Raw genomic sequence first — 14,246 nt, 5'->3', positions numbered from 1 at the left:
AACAGAAAGGAGGGAGGCCGAGGAGTAGTGAGTGTCAGAGCCACTATCCAGGAGGAAACCAAGAGCCTCCATGAGTATACCAAGAAGACGGCCCCCAGTGATGATCTGCTAAGTGAATGCCTCAGACACCAAAAGCCCAGTAAGGAGGAGCCAGAGGAGCTATCATGGACAGACGAAGCCCTGCATGGCATATACCACCTACAAATTGAAGAAGTGGTTGACATTGGAAAAACATACCAGTGGCTGGAAAAGGCTGGACTGAAGGACAGCACAGAGGCCTAATCATGGCTGCACAAGAACAGGCCCTGAACACAAGGTGAATAGAGCCGGGATCTACCACACCACACAAGACCCCAGGTGCAGACTGTGCAAAGAAGCCCCAGAGACAGTACAGACCATCACAGCAGGGGGTAAGATGCTGGCAGGCAAGGCATACATGGAACAGCACAACCAGGTAGCGGGCATCGTGTACAGGAACATATGTACCGAGTATGGACTGGAGGTCCCAGGGTCAAGATGGGAGACACCTCCAAAGGTGGTCGAGAACAATCGAGCCAAGATCCTGTGGGACTTCCAGATCCAGACTGACAAGCAGGTGATGGCCAATCAACCTGGCATAGTGGTGGTGGATAAACAGCAGAAGACAGCTGTGGTGACAGATGTAGCAATCCTAAGTGATGGAACATCAGGAAAAAGGAGCGTGAGAAGCTGGAGAAGTACCAACAGTTGAGGGAAGAGATAGAGAGAGTGTGGGGTGTAAAGGCAACAGTGATACCAGTATGGACACTGGGAGCAGGAACCCCCAAGCTGGGAGGATGGTTCCAGCAGATACCAGGAACAGCATCTGAGATCTCTGTTCAAAAGGAACAGCTAAGATCCTGCACAGAACCCTCAAGCTCCCAGGCCTCTGGTAGAGGACCCGAGCTTGAAGGAGACAGACACAATACCGCCGGGGTGGCAAGAACACAGTTATATATGTAATCCCTGTATGTAATCTGTTGTTACAGCAGATGGAACTTCTTACTTGATGGTGGCGGGGTCGCATCGTCATGGTCCAGTTTAGCCTCCTTTGCTGCAGTTTCTTTCTGTTTGCTTTCCAGTTCTGGGACAGACAACTCCACAAACTACCGTTTGGAGCAACGGCCGTACACGGACTCCCCGGTAGGATGCGGTGTGAACTCATTCCATCTGAAGAGACTTGGAACAGCATCAGTTTTAAGGCGGCTAACACTTAGCCCCTGGACGTAGCCTGCTGGAGAGAAATGCCAGCTGCCGATGTGTCTAATCTGCTGAACCCACTTTTGTCTGACCTCTTCGTTCTTTGGAAACCAGGTGCGCTACAGTGTCTTTTGTTTTTAGCTTGTGCCATTGGTACCGGAAGTGGAGGTCCCAGTGATTACGTATTTCTGGCTGAAAAACCAGGAAGTGTGAAAAAGGTCTATAACTCCTTAAACAATCATAAAATTTAATAGTGCACAAGAATAAAATACAAAGATAGTGAACAGAATACACAGAATGAAACAATCATAAGAAGTAATACATAAAGCCATTAATCAGTAAAATACAAGGGAATGAAAAGTGAATGGAATATATACACACAACTAAATTAGAATGAAACAAGACAATAATACAATTAAAACATAAAACACACACTAAAAATGCACCAACGATTAAATCAAGCTTTAAAAAGTTTCGCCACCATGGTTTTAAAAGTTTTTATGTTGTTCTGTTTTCTTACCACTTAAGGTAAGTTGTTCCACAGATTAGCTGCCCTGTACTTCACTGTTCTCTGCATTGCACCTGTTTGAGCCTTAGGAAGACATATGTGTTCTGCCATTTGGCGCCCGGTCAAATGGTTATGGCGTTGATGAACATACATAATTTTCTGAAAAAGAGGCCTTGGTTTCATTTTTTCATGTACATTCTGAAAAAAATGACAAGATTCTTCTGTAATCTCTTCTCCACATGTAGCCATGAGAGACTCTGCTGCATATATTCAATGTGTGTCCGAAATGGACGGCGAAGAACCATTCGTGCAGCTTTGTTTTGCAGTACCTGTAGCTTGTGAATATGTTTTTTGTGGTACCGACCATAGGTCTGAGCAATAATCCAGATGAGAAAAGACTAATGACGAGGTGACATATTTGACCGATGCGTCTGTCATGAAGTAGGCACATCATCTCATAGCAGAACGAGCTCTTCCCATTTTTGTCGCAATCTTATCAAGGTGACTAGTCCAGCTCAGATTATCATCTAAGGTTGAGTCAAGGAGAACAAACCTGTGCACCTGCTCCAGGGGTATATTATTTAAGAAGAGCGACAAAAGGTTTCTATTCATTGATTGCTTTCTAGAATCTGGAATCATGCACTTAGTTTTACTAACATTTAATGCAAGCTTGTTAGACTCCACCCACTCAAATACCTGGCCTAAATCATTCTAAAGCGTATGATTTAAGATGTGCAGGTTCTCTGCACCATAATATGGAGCTGACTCATCGGCATACATAGCTACAGAGGATCTTTTTAAGATAAAAGGAAGATCATTTGTAAAAATAAAAAAACACAGAGGGCCGAGGCAGCTACCCTGTGGAACTCCACAGTTTAGCCTCAGGGCCGAAGAAAAGCTACCATTAAAGTATACTGACTGTGATCGATTAGTTAAATAGCTATTAAACCACTGAAGGGAACAACCAGAAAAGCCATATGCAGACAGTTTGTCCAACAGCAAGTTGTGATCTGTCATATCGAAGGCTGCACTGAAATCTAAGAAGAACGACCCAACATCATTTTTTGCATCAAGTTTACAAAGCCAGTCATCAGTAATACGGACAAGTGCAGTGGAGGTAGAATGGCTGTCTTTAAAGGCATGCTGAGAATCAGAGGTGAGATTAAGATTCATAAAATATTGTGAAATTTGTGCAAATATAAGCTTTTCCATAATCTTGCTCAGAGCGGGCAATATTCTAACAGGTCTGCTATTAGTGCCACTAATAGCAGCTTATTATCTTTAGCTCGGGGGGCGACTTTAGCCAATTTCCAAATATTGGGGAAGAGACATTCTTTTTGCTCTTTCTTGATATAAAGACACCGTGAGCAGAGTGGAGATGGAGTTCGGACAGAAAACCACCAGGTAGCAGAAAACTCTGACCACAAGCTGGAGGAAGGTGATGGAAGTGGGCGGAGCTCCCTCAGTGGGCGGAGCTGCCTTGGTAGGTGGAGCTGCAGAGAGAGTCCCAGCAGGTGAGCATGAGGCTGAATCAGGAAGCAGAGTTCAGCTCCTCACCTGAGACAGAGATCCAGCTGGGTGGAGACTCTCCAACACCTCTGAAGCTACACCAGTAGAGGCCTTCAGCAGAGCGGGAAACATGGCGGAGGGTCATGTGACCTGTGGACTCGGTCCCAATGAAGACGCCATCTTTAAATAACTCGGCTGAGAGGGTGGAGGGAGCGCTGGTTCTACAACCCAGAGTGACGTCCTGTCCCTCCATCACAGGGAGGACTGGACTCTGGAGGACCACTGTATCTGGACACAGAGAGCAGAGTCCAGCATCTGAGACACACACACACACACACACACACACACACACACACACACACACACACACACACACACACACACACACACACACACACACACACACACTTCTTTTACCAGCTACAGTGATGTTGATGCTGCTTCCAGCTGCTCCCTCTCTGGACTCACACCAGTAAACTCCACTGTCTCTGGTCGTCATGTAGCTGATTCTACAGGAGGAACCAGCAGGTTTTCCCCACATGTCTCCACATGAACTCCTCTGTCTGCTGCTGGTCTTCCTCCAAACTGTCCATCCGTCCTCCTCACAGCTCAGAGACACTGAGTCTCCTTGAAGGAACTGAGATCTGCTGGGACTCACAGTCAGTCCTGCTGAGAACGAGAGGAACCAACGCTGAAGCCAGGGGTGTCAACCTGCATGTCGGGAATGCTGCAGTCCTGCACGTGTTCCATGTCTCCCAGCTGCAGCACAGGTGAACCTCACCGAGGTGCCAGCACCGAGGTCAACAGAAAGTCTGAAAATGAGTCACTCATTTCAATCTGCTGTGTTGAAGCAGGGAGACATGGAACACATGCAGGGCTGCGGCCGTCCAGACATGTAGATTAGCACCTGTCCCAAAGACAAATGAAGCAGCAGCAGGATCCAGGACAGACTGGACAGTACAGGGACTGTCAGCACTAATCAATGAAGCAGGCAGCTCATTTTTGATTTGAGAAATTAACTGTGAGCTTGATAAAGGCCTTTGGTTTGCAGTGTTGGGACGAACGTGTTATTAAAGGTGTAATACAACATTTTGATTTCCGGGTGGATCACCTAAATAACTGGTGGGTCTGTTTGTCAATCATTCTGACGAGCTGCTTTCGTAAGGCGGTTCTACTTGCTCGCGCCCAATCAGCTTCTCCCTTTTGCGCATTCAGAGTGTTTATGTAGCCGGTGAGCTTCTGAGCTAGTACTGACCGATGGCGAGTCTGACATAATGAAACTGTAACTGTTTCGGAAAAAAAGCTTTATTTATGAGCGAGGCGGATCGTAGAAACTGTAAACAGAGCCGTGCACGCCGGAGAAGAGGAGATCGCGCTCGTACACTTCCGCGTTTCCTGGGAGAAGCAGGAGAGCCGGGCGGATGGTCTGGAGCATGGCGTTGTTCAAAAAGTGAGTAACAGACGTGGGGCTTCGTCTTTTCGAGAAAAACGTGTATTAGACCTTTAAGTAACGCGTTACAGTAACTACGTTACATTTTGCAGTAACGAGTACTGTAACCAATTACTTTGTCAAAACCAGTAACGCGTTTATCAGTACTGCGATTCAAACGGGCTCGTTACTCGTTATTTCAAGTGTGCGAAATTTCCGTCGTGGACCTGAAGCACACATGACGCTGCAACGTGCATTTAAAAAAAAAAGAAGAAGAAAACAACAATGGTGCAGTCGACGACGGTCCAGGCATATCTCTGATGTCAATCCAGCGCCCGGATTCGAGCAAAGAGGACGACTTCTTCTCCTTTCCAACAAATGAGGAGGATACCTACGCCACTGCTGAAGCTGAAGTAGCCGAGTACCTCAAATCAGGAGCAACAGGGACAGACACTCTGAATCACTTTCCAATGACAAAGAAACTGTCTCTGATTAATGCAGCCACTTCCTCAAAGGCTCTTTAGCCTGGGAAACCTGATTCTCTCTCCAAGGAGGAACAGGCAGATCGTCAGATTGCCAGTTTGAGAAGCTTCTCCTCTTGAGGTACAATCATTGGTTTGAGGACTAGCAATGTTGATAAGCACTGATGTGATGATGGTCTGTGTTCCTCCCAAGGGTGATCCACAAGGCCAAGCACGTTAATATTTCCAAGTGAAATTTCCAATTGTGTCACTTATATTGCTAAATTACTTTATCCACCGTTGTTGAGTTCATCTGTAGTTTCATGTATCTAAATGGCCAGACTGGAGGAAATATTGTTTTTGTTAAACATTAACCATGTTTGTGAGGCTGAAAATGTTTGGGTTGTTTTGGTTAATATTATTTATTTAGTTTCTCTTTTTAAAGCTGAAAACACTTTTAAGTTTTAACGTCATTACTGAATGTGAGGTCTCTCGTTGGTTTAGGTGTTTTGAGTTAAGGTTACAAAGTATAGATAAGTCTCACTGTGTTTATTTTTGAATCAGTTTTGCACATTATTGATTCCTGCAGCTGTTTAAATGGTCTGAGGCACAGGTTAATTTTTGCACTGCCAAAAGTATACTTTCTGTCTGTTTCAATGGATACAATACATATGCCTATCAAACGTTTGAACATACTGTGCATTGTGTTTCACTGATCCACTGCTTCGTTGTTGTGATATTGGGTACAATGTTCAAATTTTATAGTTATTTCATTGAGCACTTGTAATGGAAATTTCTCATGTATGCATGCTTTTTCTCACTTGTAGTGCTCGCAGAGGTATTTTTGTAAACAACCGTAGCTCACACACTCAGATGTGTGGGGAACCATGAATGCTTTGTCTAGAATTTACTTTTCCTGATAATCTTAGCGTAGCAGCTGCGGCACTCGTGGGAGTCTTCCTGTGTCCAGCCTACGGCTGGGTGCAGTCAAGGCCCCTGGGAGTGAACGTAGCAGATAGTTATTAGAAGCTTGCACGGCCCTGCGAGGGCAGAACTCACTCTGTTACTCCGTTGACTGCGTGACTTCTCCTGCTGTACAGCATAATAAAAGATACCAAAATGAACTCACCGGCTGATGCCCTTTATTAAATAAAATTGCCATAACAGTTGGCGTCACGAACAGGGAGGTGTTTAGTTGAGACGGACGGTCCATATGATACACCTGATTTCACACCAAATCCGCTCACCAGGAAACAGGTTGTCTCTTTCCTGGGGATGTATTCCTGCTGTCGACAGTTTATTCCAAATGATTTTGATTTTATTGCTCCCATTAGGTCTCTGACTGCATGTTTGCAGGTTTCCTGGACTCCAGATGCACTGGAAGCGTCCCGGGCCCTGCAGTCTTTCTTCACTTTTCTGTCTCGACCTGTCATTTCGTTGTTTCTGATGTTGAACAAACTGTGATGTTATGGTTCTGATAGTTCTGGTAAAATGATAATGTTCCTTCTATATTAGCAGCTTGCTTCACGATGCACTGTTTTGACCACCAGGCTCAGGTTGTTTGGGATTCACGCCGGGGGAATGGACGGCGTTGAAGGACATGCTGATAACATGCAGCTTGTGTTTGAGGTTGTTTTCATGGAGCTGTCTCTTCAGACTGCTCAGCCCCTCCTTTACACTCTCACCAACTTTCTGGGGAATTAGGACAGTTTTTTTTTTTTTCTCGCTCGGAGCTTCGATTAACAGACTAACCCATTCTGATGTGATATATTCTTGGTGTACATGGTGGTTCTGAGGGGGGAATGGTACATCAGGCCTTATCATTCCCACCAGGTTACATCATTGTGGTTTTCTGGGAAGTTCTCAGTGGTGGCAGAACAGCACTATAGAGTGTTTGGTGTGTGCAGCTCACAAGGCAAGGCGAGGAGAACGCTGTGGGGAATGCTGCTCACCACCACCTGAGTACCCTGTGACCACCTGATGGTGGACTTTGTGGAGCTGCTCTGTTTCAGATCAGACAGACCATCACAGGGCCCTTCCCCTCCTGGCTGAAGGGCCTCTCCACTCTTCGCTGGCTGAACCCAGGTGACTGGATCCGGGTGAAGGACCTCAGCAGGAAACACTGGAAGGCCAGGCGGTGGCCAGGTCCAGGTCCTGCTGGACTCATGCTGCCTTTAAGGTAGCAAAGCGAGCTACCTGGAGCCAGGCGAGTCGCTGTAAGCCTTTCCCAGCACCACCCTGACTCCACCAGCTGACCTCCCAGCCACAGGGCAGAATAATCCCTGAGATCAGCTCCTGTGTGAGGTAGTCCACCCTCCACCAGGCAACGGTGAAGATGTTCCTGCTCCTGAGGGTGCTGCTGCCCAAACCGCAGTGGCCCCCCTGCTTCGTTGCAGACGTATGGTGGACCTCACAGGACTCCAGGACAGCCTGTGGTGGAGAGCTGCCCCTGTGGTAGCTCCAGAGTCACATGATGCCAACTGTACTGTTTGTGCTTTTAAGACTTATGCTGTCTCCGCTAACACTTTACCATTCCTTGTTCCTTGTTCCTGTTCCTCTCCAGGATTCTCTCTACACATTTCTGCATGCAGGCAGGAATAGCATTGGCTCAGAGCTGCGACATCCTAATGCTTCTCACTCTAACCCTTACCCTTAGCCTTAGTCTTTCCCTTACCCTTTCCCTTTCCCTCTCCTTTTCAGCAGCATTCTGAGGAGGTGTCTTCCCTTAGCATGGCACCATTCATAACCAGCATGAGAGCATGAGAGCCTCACTAGTCTTGTTACTGATGGGTTTGGCCTCCTCATGGAGGAGCAGAAGGCTGTGTGTCCTGGGCCTGCTGAACAGAGTGGCCCTGGACCTCCTTCTTGAAAAGAAAGTGGGGTTTGCCCTCTCATAGGTGATCAGCACTGCTCCTGGGTTCCTGACATCTCAGAGAACATGACTAACGTAGACACTCAGCTGTCTTCTCTGCTTGCTGAATTTAGCTCTCAGGAAACGGGTGTCCCCTTGTCTGGATGGGACTTCTGGGATGGCTGACTGAGGGCAGCTGGCGAGCTTGGCTTACTAAGGTTGCTGGCATGCTTGCTATTTTCCTGTCGATTCTGGGGGTTTTCTCCTGCTGCATTATTCCCCTGGTCCGTTGTCTGGTTGCTCGCATGTTCACAACTACTTTGGCTCATTATACTTTGCTTCATTCCACTGAACTGTTTGCGTCCTCGTTCGCTCACCTTTCTGATGATTCTGATGATGATGATGATGATGCTGATGATTTGGGGTTGATTGACTGATGTGGGGTGTCTGTTGGCATCTCCCATGTGTTGAAGTTGATTAAACCGTGGTTGATTTAATCAAAAGGGGGGAATGTAATGGAAATTTCTCATGTATGCATGCTTTTTCTCACTTGTAGTGCTCGCAGAGGTATTTTTGTAAACAACCGTAGCTCACACACTCAGATGTGTGGGGAACCATGAATGCTTTGTCTAGAATTTACTTTTCCTGATAATCTTAGCGTAGCAGCTGCGGCACTCGTGGGAGTCTTCCTGTGTCCAGCCTACGGCTGGGTGCAGTCAAGGCCTCTGGGAGTGAACGTAGCAGATAGTTATTAGAGGCTTGCACGCCCCTGCGAGGGCAGAACTCACTCTGTTACTCCGTTGACTGCGTGACTTCTCCTGCTGTACAGCATAATAAAAGATACCAAAATGAACTCACCAGCTGATGCCCTTTATTAAATAAAATTGCCATAACAGCACTATACAATGGCAACCTCAAAATAATGAAATATTGTGTGTGCATTTATAGAGGGGTTGAAAACATTTGAAATAAAACAGTAGGATACAATAAATGAGGGGACAACAAACAATTTTTAATTGATTTTCATTGAGTTCATCATTCACTTGCACTCACTCACTATGCTGCCATTTACATTCAGGGCAGTAGGTGGCGCATTGCACTTGTGGTCGGGTAGGACTTACAGTTAAGCAGTCTCCCTGGCTATCCAGTTAGGGAGGTAACACATTATTTTTAGAATTTAGAGTGAAATGAAAATCAAGTTACTTTTTCTAGTAACTAGTTACTTTCAAAGTAACGAGTGACTTAAAGTAACTCAGTTACTTTTGAAGGAAGTAACTTGTAACTGTAACTAAGTTACTAATTTAAAGTAACTTGCCCAACACTGTTGGTTTGATGGGCTGAGTCTTCAGTCTAGTGAGAAAGGAACCATTGGCTCGTTCTACCAGACCAGACGCTACAGCAGCTCACCACCGTCACCAGACCGAGCTTCAGGAGCTGAACTGCTCCTCAAAGAGTCGCTGTAACGTCTAGACTGGACAGAACCTGGAACCAACACACAAACTGGACGTCATATGGTGGAGGAACGAGGCGTTCACTGACCTGGAGGAGATGGCAGAGTGGTGGAGATGAGAGTGAAGGTCAGACCTGCAGAGAGAGAGGAGCTGGTCTGAGGTTCTCAGGTGGAGGAGACAGGAGAACCTGCAGAGAACAGTTCTTACAGAGCAGCTGCAGAACACGTCTTCCCTCCATCGTCCAGTCAGCCTGGTTCCAGTCTGCTTGTCACTGTCGCTTCTCTCACTTACGTCACTGAAATTTACTGAGAAAGAGAAAAACAATGACAGGATGCAGACTAAAAAAACTCGCTTCAGCAAGTGTCACCCCCACAGGATGTCTCCTCTGATTGGGTTTCTCTCTAGAATAGAATAGAATAGAATAGAATAGAATAGAATAGAATAGACTTTATTGTCATTGCACGGGGGGGGTACAACGAAATTACATGGGAGCTCATATAAAGCTACAATTCACCTCGATTAAAAAGTCAAGGACAAGAAAACTTAGGAAAGACATCAGAGACAAAACAGAAAACAACACAGACATTAGGTCACAGCAGAAAAAATACAAGGGCAGGTATAATTTGCATAAGCGCATCCACAAGATGCAAGAGTAATAAATAACAGTGTAACAGAGTGGTGATCATGCTACATGAGGCACAAACTCTTAAAGTGCGAGGAGATAGTTGGGTGATTTAGTCCTTGGGGGGGGGGGGGGTTATGGGAGACTGTTCATAAGTGAGTGTGTGTTTCTGTATCCGTGGGTGTTTGCAGTGCGTATGGCCCAGGGGAAGAAGCTGTTTGTCAGTCTGCTGGTGTGTGATTTTATTGACCTGTAGCGTCTGCCAGAGGGCAGAAGATCAAACAGGGAGTGGGCAGGGTGTGAGGGGTCTCCGGTGATGGCTTTGGTCCTCCTGAGGCAGCAGGATGTGGAGATGTGCTCCAGCGTGGGCAGGGTGCAGCCGATGATCTTCTGGGCAGTGTTTATGACCCTCTGCACCGCCTTCCTGTCCCCAACTGTGGAGCCTGCATACCACACACTCAGACAGGACGTTAGTACGCTCTCCACAGAGGAGTGATAGAAGGCCAGCAGCAGCTTTGTGCTCAGGTTGTTCTTCCTGAGCACACGGAGGAAATGTAGCCGCTGCTGTGCCTTTTTGACCAGGGCTCTGATGTTGTCAGACCAGGAGGGTCTGCGGAGATGTGGAGCCCAGAAACCTGAAGGTGGTGACAGTCTCCACCTGTTCTCCATTTATGAGGAGGGGTGTGTGGACCTGTCTAGTCCTCCTGAAGTCCATGATCAGTTCTTTAGTTTTTAGGACGTTCAGGGTCAGGTTATTTACTGAGCACCAGCGTGAGAGCTCCTCCACCTCGGCGATGTACGCTGCCTCGTCCTCGCCTCGGATGAGTCCGACCACAGTGGTGTCATCCGCATACTTGATGATGCGGTTGGTTGGGTGGGTGGGAGAGCAGTCGTGGGTGTACAGGGCGTACAGAAGAGGGCTCAGAACACAGCCTTGGGGGGAACCAGTGCTGAGTGTGATTGTGGATGAGTGGTGGGGACCGAGTCTCACAGACTGTGGGCGTCCAGTCAGGAAGTTTTTAATCCAGTGACAGGTGAGGAGGGGGATTTGTAGTTTGAGCAGTTTGGTGGTGAGGATGTCTGGGATGATGGTGTTAAATGCTGAGCTATAGTCCACGAAGAGCATCCTCACGTAGCTGTTCTTGTTCTCCAGGTGGCTCAGCGCTGTGTGGCGTGTGATGGCGATGGCATCCTCAGTAGACCTGTTTGGCCTTTAGGCAAACTGGTGAGGGTCGAGCGAGGGAGGGAGGCAGTCTCTAATATGCTGGGAGACTGATCGCTCGAAGCACTTCATGACTACAGACGTCAGAGCGATGGGTCTGTAATCATTTAGGTGGGCTATGACCGGTTTTTTGGGGACGGGGACAATAATGGAGGCCTTCAGACATGTGGGGACAGTGGCATGTGTCAGAGAGAGATTGAAAAGTCTGGTGAGTACCTCTGTCAGTTGGTCTGCACATGCCTTGATCACTGCCCCAGGGATCCCATCAGGACCAGCAGCTTTTCTGGGGTTCACCGCTCTCAGGTTATTCCTCACCTCATGCTCCTGGAGAGAGAGAGGAGGATTGCTGGAACCGGGGGGGAGAGGGGTCAGTGACTGCTGATGGGAGGAGTTGGTGACTATGCCAAGTGTCTCTATGAAGACACTTGGCATCACCGAAGTTGAGCTGCAAAGATCGAAGCTTTTCATGGTAACACGCAAACATCAGCAGCACAGAAAACAACATGTACGTAAACAACAATGAATATAACAATATTAACTACCACAACAACACGCAATGGCCCAGTTTACATGTTTTTCTTCAATCCCATTAAAAACAATCATATCAAAGGTGTTTGCACTCCACGTCTAACCCTGGTTTACCAGGGTGGAGCTCTGGGTGAAGCAGATTATCCAGTTCCTCCCAAAGGGAGACATATCAGAGGGCAGCTCCTCAGGTCTCTCAGGGAATGTTGAGGTTCTGATCTGGAGCTCTGCAGCCAGCAGTCCTCAGAGTGTTTCTATCTGCTGGATCTCTGATTATAATGTTCCGGCATCTCCATGAGACCCTGCTCAGACCGGAGTCCCGCCCCGCCGAGCGGCACGTCCCGGTGTAAAGCACCAGGGCTCTGGTCCGCCTGCTGGTGTTTCAGATTAACTGGTTTCCCTGTTAACTTATGACCAACAGACATTGAAAACTGGTAGTCATTCGTGTGAACATCGGTTTCTGCAGTTACAGTAAATTTATCAGTTTAGAGTCTTTTGTGAGTCTTATTTGAACATCTGCTGTTTCCAGCATGTGTTTACAGAAATCTGTCACTCGTTAACATGGGAACCAGTTAATCCATAACAGCGGGCGGCGGTCCGCTGGTAGTCTACCACCTATCTCTTTCAAGAACTGGCTGCTGAGCGATCTGCCTCCATGTCTCCTCTCCAGTGTTTGTGCTCTCAGGGTTTTTATGAAATTTTTTTTTTTTTTTTCCGCCGTCCAGTTCTTCTACTTGTTTTTGACGTTCCTTCTTCCTGCTTCCTGTTTCCTGTCACGTCATCACATCACTCCATACGAGGGAACGCATGGCAGAACCAATAATCCCCATTTAATCCACTCTGCTGTCAGGCTCTGTTTGTATGAGACACAGAGCAGATTACTGATCGGTGTAGACGACCTCGAACAATCGGATTTGAAAAATAATCCACTCCGAGTGAAGCGGATCCACTCAGGTGTTTATTCCCATTAGGAGGATTTTTGAGCCCATGTAAACATGTCTAATGACAAAATCGACATATATAACAACAAAAACACAAACAAAACAACAGCACCAGCAGAAAGTTGAACTCAGAACTTTTTCTTTATGAACCTCTCTGTCAGGATCCTGTTCAGGCAGGCAGCAGGTAGTCTCAGTCTCCCTGGTCCTGCTGCTGATGGCATTCACCTGGGGACTGCCACTGCCTGCCTATATAAACCTCCCCCTGCCACCTGCTCCTTGCCAGATCGTTACTTTTCCAGACTCAGTTGCTGCTGCAGAAGGATTTAGCTGCTCTACCAAACCAGAAAGGAGATTAAGTCACGCTTTGCCTTGCCTTGCCTTGCCTTGCCTTGTCTTGTCTCGCAACACCTTGCCAGGCTGCAGCCCTCTTGGATGTCCTGTAGTCAATAAACCTGTGCAAATGTCAATCCTGTTTTAGTCTCTTTGCGTCTGGGTCTAACGGCACTCAGATCATGATAGAATGATCCGGCCAGACCCCAGACGCAGAAGAAAGATGTCCCACTTCAACAATGAAGCACTTGGGTGCAGTTGAGGGTTATCTGCATCAGCTGGGACAGCAGATGACTCATTGAAGTCCATGGTGAGCCAATTAGAGGGAGCAAAATCAGCTCAGAGTGCATCTGCTCTGTCATCAGACCCCCCACCCTTGGTAGCCTCTGGAGCGGACTTCGGTTGGCGACACTTAATTTCCATCTCCACTCCGTCCGTCAAGGCATAGGGGAGAGGTTGGAGAGGCAAGTGATTTTTTGCTTCAATGCAAGTTAGTTTTTGAACGGGCTCTGGAGGAGTTCCCCACCAATCGATCCAAGATTTATTATCTAACCAATCTCCTACACTCACAGGCACTGGCCTGGGCTCAAGCCGTCATTGAAAGTGCTGCATTTGTTGATTATTCCTTTAGCCATTTCTCCTCCAAGTCCTAGAAAGCCTTCGATCATACAGAGGAAGAGGGGGATTTCTCCCAACGGCTGCCTCTGATGAGACCTGGAGGGTGCTCCATCGCTGACTACTCAGTGGACTTCAGGGTGGTAGCAGCCAGAAGAGGGTAGAATGATATAGCACTGCATGGTGTGTTTTTGTTTGGGCTCAGATATGAACTCCAGGTCAAACTGGCTCGCCGAGATGCTATTAAAACACTTGACGATCTAATATCGCAGGTGATTCAGCTGGATAGCTGCACCAGGGAGGTCTGTCCAGAGGAAGCAGCCTCAGCCAGTCCCAAACTTCCGAAGCCCACAGTGGAGGGGAACCCGGACACCATGGAGGTCGGCCGCATCAAGCTCACAGACTCAGAACGTCAACAAAGGGTGAGTCGTGGATTGTGCTTCTACTGCCGGGGAGCCCGGCCATGTCTGTAACAGATGTCCCAACCGGCCAAAAGATGGCCTGCCAATGGTTATTGGGGTGTTGACGGGCCCAGAGAGCTAAGACTCCCTTGAGAAATTTCTG

General features: G+C 47.4%; 1 protein-coding gene across 1 annotated transcript; it reads right to left on the bottom strand.

The window, feature by feature from the left end:
• Window positions 1–900: 900 nt before the first annotated feature.
• Window positions 901–11,036, bottom strand: LOC115409318 (uncharacterized). The gene is made up of 6 exons (XM_030120441.1): window positions 11,031–11,036; window positions 9,635–9,691; window positions 9,516–9,560; window positions 3,653–3,901; window positions 3,284–3,523; window positions 901–3,219 (listed from the first exon to the last, which is right to left on the bottom strand). The coding sequence occupies exons 2-6, from the start codon at window positions 9,663–9,665 to the stop codon at window positions 3,026–3,028; spliced, it is 759 nt and encodes a 252-aa protein (XP_029976301.1). The 5' UTR covers window positions 9,666–9,691; window positions 11,031–11,036; the 3' UTR covers window positions 901–3,025.
• Window positions 11,037–14,246: the final 3,210 nt, after the last annotated feature.

Source organism: Salarias fasciatus, chromosome 3 (assembly GCF_902148845.1).
Source record: "Salarias fasciatus chromosome 3, fSalaFa1.1, whole genome shotgun sequence".
Lineage (NCBI taxonomy): Eukaryota > Metazoa > Chordata > Actinopteri > Blenniiformes > Blenniidae > Salarias > Salarias fasciatus.
This window is presented reverse-complemented; position numbering and strand designations above follow the sequence as displayed.

What these genes read in the sequence shown, in the direction of transcription:
- LOC115409318 (XM_030120441.1), bottom strand. Translation starts at nt 9,665, where the DNA reads ATGGAGGGAAGACGTGTTCTGCAGCTGCTCT. An exon ending in ACGTGTTCTGCAGCTGCTCT is followed by an intron (nt 9,561 to 9,634) that starts GTAAGAACTGTT and finishes CTCTCTCTGCAG; the next exon opens with GTCTGACCTTCACTCTCATC. An exon ending in CAGCTGGATCTCTGTCTCAG is followed by an intron (nt 3,220 to 3,283) that starts GTGAGGAGCTGA and finishes CTCTCTCTGCAG; the next exon opens with CTCCACCTACCAAGGCAGCT.